The sequence below is a fragment of the Puntigrus tetrazona genome, chromosome 11 (assembly GCF_018831695.1).
Source record: "Puntigrus tetrazona isolate hp1 chromosome 11, ASM1883169v1, whole genome shotgun sequence".
In the NCBI taxonomy this organism is placed as follows: domain Eukaryota; kingdom Metazoa; phylum Chordata; class Actinopteri; order Cypriniformes; family Cyprinidae; genus Puntigrus; species Puntigrus tetrazona.
In genome coordinates, this window is record NC_056709.1 from 23203060 (window position 1) to 23219299 (window position 16240).

Below are 16240 nucleotides of genomic sequence, written 5' to 3' on the forward strand. Positions count from 1 at the left end.
AAGGTGTGCATAATGACGCCATCCTTAAAAAAAAAAAAAAAAACTTTCACGAAGAGTCATGTCTGTCTATTTATTTATTTGAAGAATTTAATGCTTTCATTCAATAAGGGCAAATTAAACACTTAAAATAAAGAAGTATAATGGTAACTATACAAAGCAAAAAAAAAAAATAATAATAATAATAATAATATATATATAATAATATATATATATATATATATATATATATATATATATATATATATATATAACATTTTATTATATAAACATATTATAGGTACACATATTTATCATTTACTGTCATATTGCTTAAGACTGTTTTAAAAATCATAAACTTTTTGCAGTACTACTTTGCATTTCTTAATATTAAAATTCAAGCATGTTTTCATGTTACTGTTGAAGAAAACTGTAAAATATCTTACAGTAGTTACTAAAATACTAAAAGTAGTACAACTGCAGGGTATTTTATTAAGTACATAAATATGCGAATGTATTTGTAGCATACCTCGCATTAAATAAATGTACTTATATGAATAAATTTCATGATATTTTTTTCTTTGCCATCAGATTACATCAAATTTGGAAACAGCTATTGTGAAATCCAAAAAATATTTTGCAATTGGGTATAAAGGTTTTCCATCTGTCCTACATCCAAGAAGTACAAATCAGAAGCAGAGAGGTGAAACTGTAGATTTTAAGTGTCCACACTTGGTTGGCAGAGAACATTTTGCCTGACCGCACTTCCTAGAGTAGGCAGCTCGAACTTGTCACAGTGAATATGCTACACCACGAGCTGACATTAAAGGGGAAGGAAAGGTAGGCTAAGTGCTTGCTCATGAGGTCGCCCTTCTTTTTATGGTAAGAATAGCCTTTGCTGTTCAGCAATACACCGACGCAGGTGCACAAACTCACACACATGCACATCAATGTTTGCCTATGCACACCGGTGTCTGAATACACGATCAGATGTGTGAGCGTGCATACACACACACACACACACACACACACACACACACACACACACACACACACAAAGCAAAGAAGAGGCTGAAAAAGATACCCCCAAATTGATTCCATCTACAGGGCTGTTTCAAAGTGGCAAATCGCTGCTTTCTGAAGTCCAATATGATAGATTCATCAATTTTGAATGAAATGAATGAGACCAACATAGCTCGAGCCAACCAATCCACACACACAGGGAAATAAGAGCACATCCAGATGTAGCCTGGTCGCTGCACTTCTCATCTCAGGCCAAGAGCGAATCTTATCGCACATCGACACGTCCCCAAACGCCCCCACATAAACTCACCCCGGGTCTTGATGTTTGCGTTGGCATGTCTGTTCGCAAACACATTTATTGGGTCTTTCCAGATGATCCCCTGTTGATTATGTGAAACTAATGAGCCAAAACTCAAAGCCGTGTCCTGATCCCCACAGTGCCGGAGAGGAAGGAGACCTACCCTAAAAGTGTGTGTTGTCCTCCCCCACCGTGATTCGCAAAGGCCAGCTCAGAGACGTTAATGAGTAAGAACGGCAAAAAACGCCTATGCGGTCGAGAAGACATGGCGCATGTTAATCAGAATTGGAAATTGATGTCAAAGAGGAACAAAGACATCACCGTAAAAACACATCTATGGGACATCCATGTTAATATCCTTATCTAATTAGGCTGACTTCCTACCGACTCGCCGGAGAAGTAAGGGTAAATATGGGACTAATAATTGATTTGTTTATCTTGGCAGAGCATGTTCCTTGCAAACCAACACAATTAACGAGACATAATAAAGGACGGCCCTTGAGGTACGTGACTACTGTACACAGACAAGTAGTTAACAGCCTTCATTTGAACACGGTAATAATGACAAGCCACTGACAGCTAGCGACACACCACACAATAAAAGACCTGCAACATCCTGCAAATAAACAGAGGCGTAAACATTTGCTTTGACAATGATTTGATTCGTTTCAAAATGACAGACAATTTGCAATAGATTTTATACATGCATATATATATATAGTATGTAAGATCTAGAACATACACACACACATATACATACATACATGGGTCAAAGACGTTAAGATGTCCGCGTTATTAGAAACTCACAAAAGTCACTTTATGTTTATAGAAAGCACATTAAATGTAAGTAAAGTGTCTACTTTTAAGGTTTCAAATACGTTTTTGGAGAATAAAATGTCAAAATTTGGTTGAAATAATGTTACATTCTTATTCGGTGTAACAATAATTAGGTTTAAAAAAAAAAAAAAAAAAACGTACATAATAAAATATATAAAAGAAAGCATAACAATTGTGCTTTAAATGAGTAAAACACATTTACTGACAAAGAGGCAAAACCTATGACAGCGGCAAAAATGAAAAAAAAAAAGTTAAATTACAACTAATTAATATTTAAAGTGGTAATAATTAAAATGTATCTTTTAATGTGTCATAAATAGATTTTTTGTTGTAAATATGCCTGACAAGATTGTTAAACAATGACATTTTAGAGGATAAATTTAGTAAATCAGGGGGGAAAAATTTGATTCATTTGATTCACCAATTTAAAGCAGTATACTGTTTTTATGGTTAAACCACATACATACATATTATAATTGCTGAGATAGATCTCATATTAGATCACTCCTATTGATAGTCATAGCAAGGCATAAAAGCATTTTTCAACCCTATAAACTACTTGACTGAATATTTTGTTTTGAACAACATTTGCGCACTTTAGCTTAAATTCAATGACACCTAAAATACAGATCTGAAACAAAAAAGACAAAAATGATACACAGCATGCATCATTTGCCTTTTAAAATTTAGTGTATAAACATATACTGTTTGATAAGAAAGACAGCAAGGCACTGAATCAATTTGTGTACACTATATTTTTGTGCATATTTCCTTGCCAGTTCAAAATGAACAGCTTGGACACAAGCCTGAGCAGGTGTTTTCAAAACACTCTGACTAAATCTAGCTCTACATCTGAAACCCAGCTTAACAGATATCTGGCACAGCAACGTGTCCTGTTCCAACAGGGGCATCTAAAAGCCACACACACACACACGTAGAAAACCCTCTCTTATCTCAAACTACAGCTGAGAAAGCAAAGAGCAGGGCCTCCAGAAACCCCCATTCCCCTCTCGTTCTCTCTCGTCTCTGGAATGAGAGGTATGTAGTAATTACTGAGGCTATTTTTTACATTTTTTTTAAAAAATGCAACATTTTTTAAACCAAGCAGCCTAATCGTTCTGAGGCCTTTAGGTTTAGCATTATAAAAAGTACGGTAAACAACCTCTAAGGTACTAGATAAAATGGTGGACATTGGACAGAACAAATAAATACTTGATACAAAAAAATATAACCAAAATTGTATAGTTTTTACCAAAATATCACGGATTAATGCAGGTATTGTTAATAGCTTAATATGGGAACCCACACAGACAGCATAAGAAGTTTACAGTACCTTTTCACAGTGAAAATAAAGCTTAAATTAAATGAAAACTAAATCAGAAATTAAATAACGGAAATGAAGCTTCAAATTACTAAACCTTTAGAAGTGACTTACTGTATACATACGAGACACAATAAGCAATTAAAGTTTATCTTATGTAAATCTGATGTTTTGCATTAATAAAATAAAATGCAATGCACTGGACTATAATACAATAACATAATAATAATAATAATAATAATAATAATAATAATATATATATATATATATATTAACTATAACTATTTTCACAGAAACTATGGTTACCACTTGTTCATGTAATTTCTGTAATTTTGCATAGTGAAACTTTCCTGAACATCAAAAGGAATAACTGAGAATTGAAGTGTTCGAAAGGAGAAGGTTGTGGGTTTTTGTTTTAAACCAGCAATAATATAAAAAAAAAGGTTTGAGGTCTGTTATTGTTCCTGCAGGTCCTGCTGGCACAGCAAAACAGCAAACAAATAGAATTGCTACAAAATCAAAATGAAAGTCGCACTCCACTGGTTTTCTTTAGGCAAGAAGATGTCATTCATCAATCCAGATGGCTTGTGGACGAAACAGGTACATTCTTTACTGTGACAGTGATATCCAATATTGTCGAAACGTATCAAACCCCAGTTTCCATTTGATGTTGTCTCCTGCTTTGGTCTGGGTTTTATATCAAAAGCTTTTTCACTGACACTAATAATCTGGGTTTGCCTTGATCAGAGCGTGAAACCGCCACTGTGCATCTGGACACAGCGGATGGTCTCCCGACTCAAACATTTGGCCACTCTGATGGGTTGAGTGCGCTTATGTAATGAATTCGTTTTAAACTTGCTCAAATATTTCATTTGCATAAAAAGAGTAAACTGCCACCCAATAGCAAAATGAACACAGAAGAAACACAGAATCAATTTTCCAAAGGACTTTACTGACTAAGAGCAAAGTTCGAGGTCCCCCCCCCCTCATTTAGTAAGGAAGCAAAAGGTTTAGCAAATGCTTTTATCCAAAGTGACTTACAGTACATTTACTAGGTAAAATCCCCCTAGACCAACCTGAGGTTAAATGCCTCACTCAAGGACACTTGGTGAGAGCTCAAAGCTCACTCCACAAAGGCCTGAGCTTCAGCCACTTCAACATAGCAGCTCCTAAATCAATGTTTCTGAACCTTTTTTTGTCCAACCCACCCCCAAAGCCTCATCAGTAATGCTCAAGTAACTCTTCATCGACATCTAAACATTTAAAGTTTTGAACTAATTTTTAACAACTGTAACATAAGCCCAGTTTCCACTACAGACAATCTCCCCAGGAACAAGGGACTTTGGGTACTCACAAGGTAGTACTTTTTTAAAGGTCGGGAACTTTCAGGGGGCGGGATTTGGGTGTTGAACATGCTGATTGGTTGACTTCACGCATTGTATTTGAACCACCATGTATTCGCATAAGTTTTTAAAATATTACTGTTATTGTGCCATGAAATGTAGTTTTTAAAGTATTTCAGTGCGGAATATAGTTGTTTAAAACTTAAATCTGTGGTTCACTTATAAGTCTATTTATTTGAGAATGTGAGAATTTCGGAGCACCACACGATAAGTTGACTTTTAAGGCTGGTTCTGATGCCCCTGTAGCGGTTAAACATAAGATTCTGGGTAAATCTAAGACGTAATCTTTGGTCTTTAAAATGTAAAAGTAGAGAGTCAGTACTGTTTGATGTAAAATCTTGTTTCATTGTAACATACGTTCTCTGAACAACATTTCTGTGGCTATTAATGTTAAAGAAAAAAGAAAAGAGGCTGTGGAGTTTGATATCATATTTCACCTTATTGAAAATACATTACAAAAATTGCATTGCTAGCCAAGGCGTGCAGACAGAGACAGTATGCTAATCTTTGCAGAATTATCGGACTTGCTTCGTCCCATCCACGAGTTAACAATCCCGAGTCGAACTCCAAGTCTGAACTACTGAGGACTCAAGTCCAAAATCATGGTAATTAAAAATAAAGCTGAAAAAAAAACAGAACATGTGGGATAAAAAAAAAATGTAAAAAAACATTAAACGGATTTTAATGATCACAAACTTGCAGCCCCTGGTAGAAAATGAAAGTCATAGATATGGAAATAAATATTAGTTACTTTAATAAATACAGTATAACCTAATGTCAGCTTTGAACAGGTAAACAGCAAAATGAAAGTACACCCTGAAATCAGATTAAAGACCCCCTAAATAAAAAAAAGTCTGTCCGGTAGTGTATATAGAACAAATATGATGATAAAATAACAGAACAGAGACCAAACAGGAACAGAACTGGTTTCATCTGAAAGTGAAGAGATTTTCTTACCTGGCTCCAGTTTAATGACCTTGATAGCAGCCAGCTCTCCTGTAGTAACATTACGGGCCTGGAAGGGAAAAACAACAGCACTTACTCAAACCGATCTCTCAATGTTAATAACCATTATTACGGCTGAAAGACTTCAGATGTGATCAGAACAATCAGCGGTCCCTGATTTTGCAGACGACTTTTGCGTTTTCTGGAAAACACGTTTCCAATTGCATTGAAAAATAAGTACACTCTTATTGGCATCAAAAAAAATTGTCAGACAAAATATAAATGCAACAGTGCTTTCTATACATGATTCATGCGAGTCTGTTAATGGGGTACGAATTAGCTTAAAGCCTTATATTAACATTGATTTTCAATAGTTGAAGTGTCAATAACACCTATAACTCAACTGTATGTTTAAATAGAGCAAATATACGATCGAATGGATGCTTAAAGCATTAGCACTGTGTCAATATGTGCTGTGCATACTTTCGCATTTTCTTGTAGTTTTTAGAAGACCGTTGATCAGCGTTCGTAGAGCTGAATGCTAATTCACCCGCATGCCGCAAATCTGAATAGTCACATGAGCTGAGGCACAGACATTTCACGATTCAAGAGAAAGTTTCATCACCTTTAAAACCTAAATACAAACAACACTGCCTTACTGATCAAAAATACGCCAGCCTCGATATCCACGCCAATGGACAGACTCATTTTGGCTACAAAACACTGTTGTTCAGCACACGATGACATTATTCAATCGTTATGTGGCAGCAGGAAAAACATTAGACAAAATTAGCCCGGATTCAATTAAGATGTCATCGGCGAAGTGGTCAAAGTATTTCTTTTTCTTTCTCCTAGCAACAGCGTGAGATCTGACAGCTAGGCGTTGGCAGCAGTGAAAACAGGGGGTGGGGGTAGACCGAGCCGAGTATTACCGGGCAGACCACGGCTGACTGAGTCCCACAGGAACAATACACTGATCAAGTGCACTTTGATAGAAAAGTCTGTGTGTGAAAAAAGCCTCAGGAATCGGAAAATGTCGAATTAGAGGGTCTAAATACTCACTGACAGTTTGTTTGGGTTTGCAATGAGTAGATGTTTACAACCACCAAATAAAAAGTGCGTTTAAAATGCTAAATGTGCAACTATGTCCTTATGTAACCTGCATATTGATATGTTACGCGTGCGTATTAGTTTTATTTAATTTTAAATTTTTAGAGAGTGGACAGACTAATTGATAAGAGAGTCTCAAATCATTTTTCTTTTCTACTTTTGATGTTATATATTTGCATTAACTTGTATTGTAAGTGTGCTGCAATTTAGCGTTTTTAGACCTTTAAAACTCTTTTAGAAACACATCTGACGATTCACAAATGTAACATACAGTAGCGCATGGAAGAATCATTCACAAAAACATCCAAAATGTCAAAGACGTACATTTAGAAAATATATTGTGTTGTGCCAACTTTCAATTGGTTCATTCAGATTAAAGTGTTCACATTTTATGTAAAAAAAAAATGGTGGGACGCAACTATTTCTTATTTTACATGGCAAATGCAGCGTTCTTGGTGCAAAATGCAAAACAAAAATGAACAGGCAATAGTCAAAGATGTACATCTAATGCATGTTTATACTGAAAAACAAAAAACATTTTGGGACGTTGTGTATCAAGCATCTTGAGTCGAAAGAAAAAACTTAAGTTAAGCTATTTGAACATAAGAGTCGTGCATATTTAGAAACACCTTTAGGTCAGGCAACTCAAAGACAACCTAATTATACCGGATTTCTTTAAGACAGATAACCAATCATACTGCAAATGACAAGTTGATTTTAAAAACATGTTTTGCAAATCCCTACCGATCAACGTAATTTCATATAACATGATTCCACTGCCTTAATTAAACGCATCTATTTTGGTTTAAACTAGACAGTTGCAGTCAACAAATGGAAGGAGCGAAGCGTTCTAATGCATGATTAATAATCAGCATCTCTCAAAGACATTCCGCTTATCGAAAACAACTCGGAAAAACATCAGCGGCTGAGTGATATGATCTGAAAAGGATGCTGCAAAACACAGAGACATCCCGGGTAACTAATGCGAAGATGTCAGGAGCGATACAGCTTTGCCGAGATTGTGTGAGAATTCACTCTGAGGTGCATGTCAAAAATGTTAAAACACAAGTGAAAGCTCCCCTCCAGAAGGCTGATGATTCTCCGCCGTATATTCAAATTCCTGTTGCGAACTGCTTTGAAGGAAGCCCACATGCTGAATCCTTTCAGCTCAAAGATATGAGGCGCCGAAATCGAACCTAGATTATAAACACATAGAGCGGTTGGTATGTCACATTGACATGTACCAGATGCGTGAAGTGTTAGGTCACATCGGCACATTGCATCAAATCCCTGCTTTGAATCAACATACAGACAAATATATAATTAAACAATGTTTTTCAGAAACAAAAAGGACTTTCTTTCTTTGGTGGAAGATAAAAAGAAACTTGAAATGCGCATCTCTATGCAGTTGCAAAATATGGATTCTGAGATGGACACCATCAAGCTAATAAACGTATATGATTAATGCACCCTGTTGCAGCTCTTCTGAAGATATACGATAGCTTGAAGTAAAGTTTAATGCAAAAGAGCAACCAGCGACATTCTGATTTTCTTCTTTTGTGTTCCTGAAGGACAATAAAAGGCTAGAACGACAAAAGGCTGATAATAATGGCATAGTGTTTTTTTTTTTTTTTTTATCACATACCATTACTTACAACTCAGAAGCTGCCTGCTGAAATGTTTTTAATTAGACCAAATCATGAGTAGTAAGCAAAACAAAATAATAAAATCTGGGTAAAAAGCAAAGTAGAATTCCTTTCCAGGATAATCTGCTTATGTCTACATGGTGAAGGGATGCAGATTAGTGCTGATCAATAACTTCATCAAGCATCCAGGCCCAGCGGTCAATACCTCGCCTTGCAATCAGGCACATCATATTGTCTGGTGTGGTTTAAAATGATGTGTTAATGATCCTTTATAATGAGCCCACCACCGGCCCAAGAAAGGTGAAAGCCAAGGATCGTGGGAACCAACCGACCAACAACAGCTGATGTCTGACGACTGTGAAAGAGTGGGATAAAAAAACAAAAAAAACTGTGACTCATCCTGACAGCTGAGTTTTTACACATGTTTTGGCTTTTACAAGTTTCGGATTGCGATAATGGTTGATGTATAACCATATATTAGGGGTTTAGCACAAATCAAGCTCAAACGACAAAACTTGTGCCGTAATATTGATTACTGCAAAAAATAATTTTATCTTACCACTGCTTTTCTTTAAAGAAAGCAAGTATCTGGATCCGCCGGGCCTGCTTTCGGTTTCCACAGTCAGTAGAAGTGAGAGAAGAGTTTATTACGTTTGAAATATGGATGTTTATCGTACAAAAATGCATGGATTGGCTACAGGGGGCCTTTATTCAACCCCTGGAGCCGTGTGAGGGATGTTTTATTATGAATATGCGCATTTTTTTTCACGTCTTCTGAACTAAATACAGCTACCACCCGTTTAAGCAGCGGGCACCGTTACCCTGGAACCATGTAAACAAAGCAGCTGCAACTTTCTATTCAAATTTATTTATCGTAGGTAATTCGAATATTAAAGAACAATCAGCAGTAAGAGGTGTGTCTACTCATGTTACGAGGAAAGAGCGTTCAATGCACAGGATCGACATTACCTGAACCGAACATCAGTGGAACGATAAGGCAAGAAGTAGGACCCGTGTAAATATCGGTTCAGCGTTCAGCTTTGGAGAGAACTCAAGGAGCGGAAAGCCTGTGACCGGACGCCGAGGTTGCTTTGCTTCTTCTTTAAACTCTTCAATTCCTGCTGTCATATTAAACCGCTTTTCTAACTCTGATAGGAAGAAATCCATATATAATTTACATATAATTGTGATCATGATATATAATTCCGTAAAATAACATACCTCATATCAATATACAAGTCTTTGGACATAAAGGCCACGGCAACACATGGCTTTGAAATAACTTGAGGACCAGTAAATGTTGACAGAATTTTGAGGTTTGGGTTAGCCGTTCCTCTAAAACCCGGCCTCCCGGAGCTTAACCCTTTGACTTCCACACTTCTCGATGCCCTTTTAATCCCAGCAGCGCCGAGGCGCGGAGCAACAGCCAAGCGCTCCACCTGCACAGGTGCAGCACACAGTGGGGCTGCGAGCTGCTGCCATGTCAGGTAATTACAGAGAGGCGGATAAATCACTGCAAGCTTGGCCCCCGACCAGCCGAATCTAGGCCAATCATTTTCTGCACTGCCTGGCAAATTTGATGCCTTGTATTAACAATTTACTGTGCCAATGCGGCACTGACCTCCGATAAACAACCCGTTTTCCTCTCTAATGTCTTTCCTGTGCTGGTGTTATCAAACATTTCATCGGATTCATTATTCATGCTGTATTGCAGTTAAATGCAGAGCACATAATGCATCAAGAATTCTAGCGCGCGCCGACAGGAGCGTGCCTGGGCTTGCTAAAACGTGATTATGAAACTACAGTACAAGCGAGACGACTGTGTTCTCGGAGTCTCCCGTCAACGATATAGCTCGCACATATGAATCATTACTATAACACAGTCGATTAGCTGTCTAATAAGTCTAGCTCTAATTCTGCTACCAGCATAATTAAGTAAATCGCATTCTTGTCCAAACAAAGGTAGAGTATCAGTCGCTCATGCTCACTATGGGAGAATACAATTTCTCTCCACGGCCGCATTTGTAGGACAGTAGATCACTCTGTCACGCAGATCTGTATTTCTGCTTACTCACTGAAAGGATGCGGCGAGGTTGAAACTGCTTTAGTCTCCAGAATGCGAAGAAATCTCAAGGCCGCTCAAAAGTAGGCTAGATGGCAAGGACATTCTATTAAAAGAGACCATGTAATCCAGACTGTTGTGAATTTCTAAGGCGTGACGGCACGGAACCCATGAGAGTAAGCAAAGGTGTTGACAGTGGCTTCTTGCAAAAAGTGATGAAAGAAAGAATGTGTGATGGCTGGAGTACATTGGCCAAGGTGTTTCAAGGTTTCCTCAGGGAGAAGGTTCGAGGTCTGTGACTTTCTCGGAATAATGAGTCCTAGTTGCCCACCTAGCCATTATGGTCTTACACCTCTCAGTCACAAAAAACAAGAGAGAAAAGGTACGGAAACGCTTCATACAACCGAAAAGCAACTTGCAGAAGGAGAACTAACCAAAGCAAAGCACTTCCAAAATCTGTAAATGAATATTTAATAGATAAATATTTGGTAACACTGTACTTCGGGAGCGATCCTCATTATTAATTAACTACTAAATAGGAATTTTGCCTCAAAAAACTTCTAATTTGCTGCTTCATTTGTAAGGTAGTTATTAAGTTTAGATATGGGGTAGGATCAAAGGATCAAAAATATGCCCATGTTGAATAAGGCATTAATATGTAATCTATAGGTAAATATAACATTCAATACGCTACTAATATGCATGACAATAAACCAAATATTTTATATTTAATACAGACGTTATCATTTAGAGAACAGAACAGTGTATATAACGCCAATAAACACTTCTAAATAAATTGGGTCATTCTTTTTCTTCAGCAAGGATCCATTAATTTATCCAACAGTGACAGAAAAAAAACACTTATATTGTCACAAAAATAAAATAATTTCAATTGAATTCTGTTCTTTGTTCTATCCATCCACCAAATAAGGATGAATATAAAAAAGTATCATGTTTTCTCCAAAAAAACTAATTAGCACAACATTGCTCATGATATGAAATGCTTCTTAAAAACCAAATCAGCATAACATAGTGATTTCTGAAGGAACATGTGGCGATAACGACAAGTCAGAATTTAGCTTTACATCACAGAAATAAATGACATTTTAATTTATTCAAACCGTAAAACATTTTTTTCTATATTTATAAAAAAAAAAAGAATCAAACCTGTCACAAAGAGAGAATAAAACAACAGTAAATAAAAGAATAGTTCGATTTAGGTATATTGATATCCTACATGGTTCATTTCATTTCCATGCGATAATCAATATTAGACCGTTCCAGTTAATTCCACATGTATCTTATTTATCTGAGTATATTTAAATAGTCAGGACTATTGAAAGTCATATATTGTGAGTATGTCCCTAAACTAGCCGATACCAATCTCAGAAGCATGATAGTATTACAGGATGGAGCAGTGCCCAGCTGTTGAAACAGGTGAATAATTAATGATCATTTTTTCCCGACAAAGTCAATTCAGAAATGCCCTCACATCAGCTGCACAGCGGGTCTACGCACATCGGCCACACATATCACGGAAACTCTATCATCTTGAATTTCATCCTGTCAGAATGTTTTCACAAATGCACGATGCAAGCCACTTGGAGAAGCATCTTCCTGTGTAATCTGCGTGATTGAAGGTGACTATTGCAATCAGGAGTGACAGGATGACTGCCTTTCGTCTTTAAAGGCAACACGAGACTTCCTGGGTGTGAAGAATGAAAGAGATTAACTGAATAAAGGAGGAATTGTGAATTTAATCCACAATTAAACCCTCCAGTTGGGTCAAACCAAGGCCTGAGATGGATGTTTCTTGCATGAAAGCAGGAAATCCCACTGAGGAGGTAAAGCGTAAGCCAATGCGATTTGATTCCCCCAAATGATGTACACGCAACAACGTTACATTCTTGTTCATTCCTCAAAACGTAAGTGAAATCAAACCACTCATGCCAGAAATAAACAGATTTTGTTCTGCTGACAAGAACTAACATCTCCCTTTTTGTTCTATCCGATGCATTTAAGTGTCTGGAATGAAATCAACCTGCTTTCAGACCAGCAGTGAGTCAGAACTACTGTTTAGACTGACCGGGCCTTTTTGAGCAAACTCATGCGGCGTCTGTAAAGGAGGCCAGGAAAAACACATTAGAAGTCACAAACGGGCAGTGTCGTGCGAGAGATTTGCTTACACAATCGTCTTTCCACAGCAACCTTCTAAAAGAGAAGCAATCAATTCTGCCTCAACTCGATCACAATGCATTACACCTCACGCGACAGCTTAGACTTGCGCTCGTTCTTTTACCAATAAGGTTCTCACTCTCACACATACACATCTTTCCGACGCTCGCTGGCGATTCCTCAGACCATAGCCGTAAAAACAGAATCAATACAAAACCACTCAAATGCAGGCAAGCCACAGGACTATCAAAATAGCCCCACCAAGTCTTGACACATAGCCAATATAAACTGATCACACCGGGTAATTAGTCATATCCTTACCCGTGATGCAGGCTTTTTGTTCAATACTTACTTTCTTTGCTCAATCAATACTTTACATCTCTTTATGCTTTCAAGCCCTTTGAAATCCACCAGGAGCATGTTGGCATTACATTTACTTCAAACTGTTAAGAAAAACAAGCAGACCCTGTGGACAAACAATGCTGGAGAAACACCTGTTGAAAACGGTGTGGTATTTAAATTAGCGCTTAAAGCTAACGTCCTGGTCTGTTGTGAATAAATTGGGTTTGCGTGAAAGATTAAAGAGATAGTTCACCCCCCACAAAAAAAATTGTGTCATCATTTATTCACCCTCATAACAACCTGTATGACTTTATTTCTTCAGCATAACTCAAGACGACATTGAAAAAAAATTATAATTTGTCCATATAATAAAAGTCAGTGGGGTCCAATGTTGCTTTGCGGGCTGCTAATTTTCATTGCATGGACTAAAATAGTCGTGTGTGTTCAACAGAAAAAAAGTTGTACAAGAATGACATGAAGGTGAATAAACAATGGCATAATTTCCATTTTGGTTGAATTCTATTTTTAAAGTTGAGTAACTATAATTGGAAAAGCCGGGTAAACGTCACTGGAAAGTCTGTCATTTTATCTCAAGTTATGCCATATTGATTGAAGAATTATGAGAGAGAGAAACATGAGCAGTTGTTCTCAATAACATTCATTGAAATTAGATTGTTCATGAGGAGAATTTCCATTTCAAATTTAACTTGGTCATCATCTTTTATCACCATCATCATCATCATCATATGAAGTCTAATATGTCTAATAATAAATATGTTGAGATTTATTTTAATATATGTACTCATACGCCACTAAATGCACCAGTAAAATAGTCAATTAATTAACAGTTTATTCTTATCCTTTGCAAACACCCTTAAAAGAATTATGACACAAATTCAGATCACAACTGTCTAGACATGAATTACTTCATGACTGACTCGGTAAAAAAAACATTAATTACACTAAACGGCCACAGACACTGAGGAGGCCACATACCACCAATATTCAGAATAGCGGTCAATCAATGTGGGTTTCTCACTCAACGACCATCTACAATATTCGGTTACCTTCTAGATTACAGTTGCTTATCGAAGAAAAACACCCAAGGACTGTAAACAACTGCGCTCAGTGCTGTTAAACCAGACAGTAGCCAACATAATCCGTTATCTGTTATCTAAAATCCTTCCAATCAGCATAAACAGAATTTTACTTATCTTTTACATAATACTATACTAGCTCTGTCAGATAAATACATTGCTATTCTTCTGACGAGTATGACATGCTGATCTTATGCTGAAGATGATACGAATGCAGACTAAATACAATTCATTCAACCCTTCGTACAACCCTTGACTGACAGGTGAAAGGCTCGCAGGGTTACACTGACCTCCAGCTAAAGATTTAGTCGGATAAAGCAGAGGATAATCCAGAACATTTCACACCACTTGTAACATCTTTCAAGTTAACTGCTCTGGACAACACTATCGCTGATCTACAAGCCAGCTGTCACCGAACTGATCTGGCTGCAGTGCTTGGTTTAGTTTCGGTGACAACCACAAACTCGAGCCGTGATATCACAAGGCCTTCCTCAAATATTTGTCATGTCTTGCACAATTTTGCAACAACTCATGGGAGCGACTTTGAAACATAACCGCACTATAATGTTATTCAGTCACACTCCTTCCGGGGTGCAAGAAACTGGGAATAAACTCGGATAAGTCGACATGAAACCAAGTAAAATGTGTAAATACATAATGCAACGAAGGCTGCAGATTAATGTAATTGAAAGTGTCTTAACTATATAGTGTTAACAGAGTACAGCAGTGTTTTGATGCTATTATTGTATTTCTGAAATGCAAAGTTAATTTAAAAAAATGACAAAAATCTTTAACCGTAGTTTAGGCTGAATGAAAGCTTCTTTCATCGTTCACTTTCACTGTTTGGAAAACAGACACAACAAAAATTATGATGATTGAGACTTTCTCGTTTTAAAGGAATTAAGAAAGCCATGTGATTTATGCTGTTTTACTGAAATTCACAAACCCCCTTCCTCATGGGATAAAGTCTGGGTACGTTCCACTTAATGTTTTATGAAAACTATGAATTCAAATACTCTTTGTTTGATGTTTTTTTCACATACTGCCTTTCTTCTTCTAAAAAAAAAAATTATTTCAGCTGCAACCTATGGTTTTGTTCTCATTTGTCTTAATAGTACTAGTAAATTAAGTATTTCTGGCACCTTTTGGCCTGGACGGATTTTGTTTGAACAGTAAATAGTGTAAGTTTTACTTTGTTCAAAAGTAAATATATTATTGCAGTTTTTAAAGTGCAGAAGCAACTCAAAAAACTGCATGACAGTTCTGGTCATGTGATAACAACATGGCGGTGCCCATGGCGGACCCACTCCATGTACAATAAATCAGCTTTTACTAGAAGAATCCTTTGGTATTAGTCTTCATATTATACGAGTGTACATAATTTTAATTACATTTCTTCGCAGAGCGATCAGTGTAAAAAAAAAAATAATTCGCAAAAAAAATACTGTGTACACCTTTAAGTGATCAGTGTCCTGGACCAGTTCAGAGAAGTACAATCTCTATGACTGCATTTCTAAAACATTTAAACTCCCATACGTCTCACACTGGTTTTATTCTAAAGATCGGACCCTTTAAATGTGGACTGCACTGTCCAAAACAAGGGCCTTGTTTGTAGAAAACACATTTTTACCTTGTAAACATCCCCGTAGGTCCCGCTGCCTATCCTCTGGATAAGCTCGAAATCCTCTTGCGGATTTCGCCTGGATAGATCGAAACTAGAGTTCATCGTGAGGACTCCGGCTTCTGACTATCAATGATAGGTTTGCTGGGGGCCCTGACACGGACGAAAAGAGAAAAACGGGGAAAAAATAAACATACGGCGTCAGAAGGGAATCTCACTCTCAGTACTTGACTGTAACTTTAACATGGCTTCCAGTGAGCTCCAGTGCGCATGCGCCGCGCTCTTAGCTGGGGGAATGCTTGGAATGGGAGGATGAAGAAAGGAGGAGGATGGGTTTGGGTCAGATGACCAGAGGCGCACCAGAAACTATCCTGCTTCTGGGGA

The 16240-nt window shown here is 37.3% G+C and overlaps 1 protein-coding gene across 6 annotated transcripts in view; it reads right to left on the reverse strand.

Annotated features, from left to right (window-relative positions):
* The window catches only part of map4k3a (mitogen-activated protein kinase kinase kinase kinase 3a), a 52975-nt gene extending 36850 nt beyond the window's left edge, over positions 1-16125 (reverse strand). For all 6 annotated transcript variants that reach the window (XM_043252255.1, XM_043252252.1, XM_043252256.1 and 3 more), the window contains exons 1-2: positions 15866-16125; positions 5816-5873 (exon numbers count right to left, since the gene is read on the reverse strand). In XM_043252255.1, coding sequence (XP_043108190.1) covers positions 5816-5873; positions 15866-15961 — 154 coding nt within the window. In that variant the 5' untranslated portion in view covers positions 15962-16125. The remainder of the gene's footprint in view (positions 1-5815; positions 5874-15865) is intronic.
* Between the last annotated feature and the right edge of the window lie 115 nt (positions 16126-16240).